The sequence below is a fragment of the Entamoeba dispar genome, genomic scaffold (genome assembly GCF_000209125.1).
Source record: "Entamoeba dispar SAW760 scf_1105229460721 genomic scaffold, whole genome shotgun sequence".
NCBI lineage: Eukaryota > Evosea > Mastigamoebida > Endamoebidae > Entamoeba > Entamoeba dispar.
The window spans coordinates 5,172-10,318 of NW_001854334.1; the positions used below are offsets into that span (position 1 = coordinate 5,172).

Below are 5,147 nucleotides of genomic sequence, written 5' to 3' on the forward strand. Positions count from 1 at the left end.
ACTGCTATTCTTGCAGTACTGGGTAAGATGTTTTTCTAACCAAATACAACGCCATAACCAGTCCATAACTGGGGGAATCGAAGGAAGGAAATATTTTAGTGTTCTGTGTGGTGTCTCTGACGTGCTACCTTCGAATCTAAATAAAATAAAGATATAAAATAAAAGATAAAAAGAAATAAAAAAAGAAATAAAAAAAGAAATAAAAAAAGAAATAAAAAAAGAAATAAAAAAAGAAAGAATAAGAAATAAAATAAAGAATAAAAAGAAATAAAGAATAAAAAGAGAATTATAAAACAAATATAAAGAATGATATATCAATCAATAAGATAGAAAAGAATAATATCCAAATGAATAAATAAGAAAAGAATAATAATAATATAAATGATAATCAGTTATAATTTATTTCTACTTTAAATTATATTGTATTTCATTTATTGTACTTTTATTTCATTTATCATCATTTGTTAAAACAATTTCTTGGTATTCTTTTATTTTTCTTTAATTCTTTTTCACATCCACATTTATAAAAACATCCCCATCCAAATGATGTAATTGATGATGGTATATTAATTGATGTTAATGATGTACATTTATAAAAACATCTATCTCCTAATTTACTAATTGATGATGGTATATTAATAGATGTTAATGATGAACATCCATCAAAACAATAATATCCTATTTCACTTATTGATGATGGTATATTAATTGTTGTTAATTCATAACCATTATAAAAACATTCATATCCAAGTGATTTAACTTCTGATGATATTATATTCCCATATTTATTTCTATCTTCATATGTATATATTATATTTTTACAGATATTTCCTTGTTCTTTTTCTTTTAAATGTGTTGAATAACTTACTAAATACCATATTACTTGTTTAAATATTTTCCATCATTAAATATTTCATCATATTTATTATAAATATGAAATGTTTCAATATTAGCAAATAATTTTCTTGAATATTCATTTAATGGAATTGGATTAAAATGAAATCGTTCAATATTTCCTTGAAATCTTTTAATTCCTATTTCTAAATTAATAAAATCTTTAATGTCATCAAAATACATTGATGTTATCATTATTTCATTATATCCTATTTTCATTCTTGATTTATTGTTTATTAGTTTGATTTATTGTTCTTTTATTTTTATATTTTAATTTCTTCTTTTTTATTATTTATCATCATTCTATTTTTATTAATTGATATTTGTTATGAAAAACATTAAATAATAAGAAATAAAATAAAATGAAATTATTTTTATTTTTAATAAATTCATAATTATTATATATTTCATTTTATTTTATATATTATTTCAATAATTAATAAAATATGATAAAATAAATGATAAATGATAAATATAATATTCAAATCATAAATTAACAATGAATAAAATAATATATCAAATAACGAAGAATGATAAATAAATGAAATAATAAAATATAAAATTATTTAATTCATATTTACATTCATTTACATTAATTTAAATCATTTCAATAAATTATAAACAAGTAATTATACAATAATAATAATATAAAAATATAAAAATAAATAGAATAAGTTAATAAATAATATAATAATATAATTATAAACAATTTAACATAGAAAATAAGAAAATAATATCAAATGAAAATAAAAATTAGAATAAATAAAATAATAAACATACAATAAAATGAAATAATATAAACATATAAAATAAATAATAAATAATAAAATGATAATAAATCAAATAAACAAAACATAATATTTTTAAAATTAAAAATGAAATTAAATAAAAAGTAGTTAATTAAGTATTAATAGAAATATTTTCTATTGTTCCTTGCTCAGGGGAGACTACTAATCCCGTCCCTTCGCTTAAAAGTATTTGTTCTTCAACTATTGCCTTATTCTTTGCTTTTAGTTGTTGAACGGTGAGAACTTTCTTTTCTCATTTTTGATGTGGAATAGAGTATTTAAACATCCCTTATTTAAATATTCATTATTTAATTTCTTTTTAATTTTGATGGGTTTAAATTTCTTCTTCATTGGGTTTAGACTTCTTCTTTTTATTTTCTTATTTTAAGGAGAGTATATAATTACCATTGTATTGCTTTGGGCTAATATTCTTTTAGCCTCATCCACTTGACCCTTTTCTTTTGATAATCTTTCTTATATTATCAATTATACTTGTATTCTAACAAGTAATAATAACATCTTTATAAATACCCATTCGTTTATTGTCAATGATATCCCATCATTGTAATTAATAAACACTGCTATTCTTGCAGTACTGGGTAAGATGTTTTTCTAACTAAATACAGCATTATAACCAGTCCATAACTGGGGGAATCGAGGGATGGAAATATTTTAGGGTTCTGTGTGGTGTCTTTGACGTGCTACCTTCGAATCAAAATGAAATTAAAAATAAGAAGATATAAAAATGAAAATAAAGAAATAAAAATAAAAGATAATACAAATTTTAATGATTATATAACTTGATTATATCATTTCATCATTCATATCATTAAATATATTTCATTTTATTCATATTCAAAATAAATCAAATAATATTCATTAATTAATCATTATTTATTAAATAAAATTATTTTATGAAGAAATAAATAGATAAAATATAGAAATTATATAAAATACGAATAAATAAATGAAAATAAATATTAAATAATGATTCATTATTTATTTTAAATAAACAATAATCAAAATAATATTTAATAAAATATGATAATGAATAAATATTTCAAATTAAATAAAATAAATATAAATAATATAACTGAATAAATAACATAAATATAAAACAATGAAATAATGAAATAAATATTATTTTATTATTTATTATTTATTCTATATAAATTTATTTATTTATTATTATTATTTGATTAATATTATTATCTATTTAACATGAAAATGAATATTAAATTATTATAATTAAATTTAAATGTTGTTATAATTAATTGTATTTATATTTTATTTTATTTCATCATTTTATATTTTAATTTTATATTTTAATTATCTTTCATTGTTATTTTATTATTATTCATAAATTATTTTAATTATTCTTTATGATGATTAATGTTGATAATTTATATTATTTTTATCAATAATTTATATATCTTATTCTTTTATTTCTATCATATTCATATTTATGTATTTTATTTATTTCTTTTATTATTCATATTATTATTTATGAATAATAATTTATTTATTTTCTGTATTTTCATTTCATATTTCAAAATATCTTGTATTAGATTTTCATTCAATATTATTTTATTTATTGTTTTATGTGTTGTGTAAATCAATATTGATTAATATCTAAAGTATTAACAATTATTTGTTTTCATTTTTATTATTTGATATATTCATCATTTTGATTCATGTATTGTCTTTCTATTCTAATTATTATAATTCAATTGTATCAATAACAATCATATATTGTAATCTCTTTATGTTCTATTTGTTTATTTATTTTCTTATTGTTGCTTATCAATTTCTTTCATTTCATTCTTCTTCAAAATCAATTTACAATATTCACTTTTCTAATTTCATGTATTCACAATAACAAATAATTTTGAATGTTTCATTCTGTTCATTTAATTTAATTAAATGAAAATGAATGATAGAAACATTCATTTAAATCATTAAAATTTAACATCTTCTTTATTTATCATATTGAATTTCATAAAATCAATTCATTATTCATTCATTATATCTTATTATCATTTATTATGACTCAATGATGTTTCTTATATTTCATGTATATTTTATATCATTTAATCATTCATTTTAAATATTTTGTTATCAATTATAAATTATTATGATGTAATAAAGTAAAAGAATGGTAAAATATTGTGTTGTGTAATAATAAGAGTTCTACAAATGATTATCATGTTCAAAGAAGACAAAATATAAGAGAAATGTGATTGATATAATCTTCTCAATTTAAAATAATAGAATCAACATAATGTTCACTTTTATGACTTTTTAGTTTTCAAATAGAAGTCAATAACAAGAAATGAATGATACAAAACAATAAATAATAAATCAAGATACAAATAATGAAGAAATGAAGTTAATCAAATAGAATAAAATGATAAAGAAATGATAAAATAATAAAGAAGATAAAAACAAGAAAACACAATAAGTAATAAAAGAATAAAGTTGAAAATAATAATTAAAATAAAGAGAATATATAATCAAAAGAACAATAAATAAGTGTAGTTTTAAAATAAATAATAAATGATATATAATAATAACACAATGAGAATAATAATAATAATATAAACAAAAGAAATGGTAAATAAAGAAATAAAACAAAAGAAGATATAACAAGAAATGAATAAACACAATAATAACAAATAAATATAAATGAATATAAATTAAATAAGATATTCAATATGAAAATAAAAGAATAAATAAAATAACATATCAAATTAATGAATAATAAAATCAATACAATCAAATAATCAAACAAATAAATAATAAACTAAATAATAATAATAATAATTAGTATTCAATAATATATATAAATGAGAATGATATTACTAATATTGATAGTGTGTATAAAATGATAACTATTTAAATAGTAATAATCATCATTGATTATATTTATTGAAATATTAAATCTTTGATTATTATTCAAAATATTAAATAACAAAATATAATGAATAACAAAATAAATAAAAAAGAGAATATTCTAATTATAAAAATAAAATAAAAATAAAATATAATAAAATAATAATAATAGAATTGTTTTCTAAGTTCTTTTTATTTTATTTTTTTGTTCATTCATTATTAATTTATCAATTCTTCATGTATTTATATCTCAAAACACTTTCTTTAAACATCATTTAACTTTTATCAAAAACAACTAAAATTAGAAATTCAATTAAACAAAACGTTTAAACATTAATAATGAGTATAGAAGGATTGAAACAAACTAAATTACTTTTAATTGGAGAAACAGGTGATGGTAAAAGTTCATTAGGTAATTTTATTTTAAAGAAGAATGTTTTTAAAGTAAGTGATAGTGATGAATCGAGTACAAAATACACTGGTGGATATTTTGGAGAAGGAGATAGAAGTGATGTATTTGTTGTTGATACTCCTTGTCTTAATGATAGTAGTGGATTTGATAATAAAAATATC

General features: G+C 17.2%; 1 protein-coding gene across 1 annotated transcript, besides 28 other annotated features; it reads right to left on the bottom strand.

Moving 5' to 3' along the window:
- Window positions 1-138: part of a repeat region that runs on past the window's edge.
- A 4-nt stretch (window positions 139-142) lies between these two features.
- Window positions 143-304: a microsatellite.
- Window positions 305-350: 46 nt separating this feature from the next.
- Window positions 351-422: a sequence feature (AT_rich).
- Window positions 423-457: 35 nt separating this feature from the next.
- On the bottom strand, window positions 458-1,113 carry EDI_331560 (uncharacterized protein; the record flags this gene model as incomplete). The annotated part of the gene is made up of 2 exons (XM_001737633.1): window positions 458-791; window positions 884-1,113. The coding sequence occupies 2 exons, from the start codon at window positions 1,111-1,113 to the stop codon at window positions 458-460; spliced, it is 564 nt and encodes a 187-aa protein (XP_001737685.1).
- Window positions 1,089-1,204: a microsatellite.
- Window positions 1,205-1,231: 27 nt separating this feature from the next.
- Window positions 1,232-1,332: a sequence feature (AT_rich).
- Window positions 1,333-1,457: a microsatellite.
- Window positions 1,393-1,580: a microsatellite.
- Window positions 1,519-1,599: a microsatellite.
- A 22-nt stretch (window positions 1,600-1,621) lies between these two features.
- Window positions 1,622-1,742: a microsatellite.
- Window positions 1,743-1,748: 6 nt separating this feature from the next.
- Window positions 1,749-1,779: a sequence feature (AT_rich).
- Window positions 1,780-2,396: a repeat region.
- Window positions 2,397-2,453: a microsatellite.
- Window positions 2,454-2,540: 87 nt separating this feature from the next.
- Window positions 2,541-2,670: a microsatellite.
- Window positions 2,603-2,738: a microsatellite.
- A 10-nt stretch (window positions 2,739-2,748) lies between these two features.
- Window positions 2,749-2,822: a microsatellite.
- Window positions 2,823-2,901: a microsatellite.
- Window positions 2,823-2,933: a microsatellite.
- Window positions 2,934-2,955: 22 nt separating this feature from the next.
- Window positions 2,956-3,040: a microsatellite.
- A 5-nt stretch (window positions 3,041-3,045) lies between these two features.
- Window positions 3,046-3,187: a microsatellite.
- Window positions 3,084-3,225: a microsatellite.
- Window positions 3,113-3,285: a microsatellite.
- Window positions 3,286-3,757: 472 nt separating this feature from the next.
- Window positions 3,758-3,818: a sequence feature (AT_rich).
- A 207-nt stretch (window positions 3,819-4,025) lies between these two features.
- Window positions 4,026-4,211: a microsatellite.
- A 19-nt stretch (window positions 4,212-4,230) lies between these two features.
- Window positions 4,231-4,280: a microsatellite.
- A 52-nt stretch (window positions 4,281-4,332) lies between these two features.
- Window positions 4,333-4,493: a microsatellite.
- Window positions 4,494-4,598: a microsatellite.
- A 2-nt stretch (window positions 4,599-4,600) lies between these two features.
- Window positions 4,601-4,686: a sequence feature (AT_rich).
- Window positions 4,687-4,704: 18 nt separating this feature from the next.
- Window positions 4,705-4,743: a microsatellite.
- The last annotated feature ends 404 nt before the right edge of the window (window positions 4,744-5,147 follow it).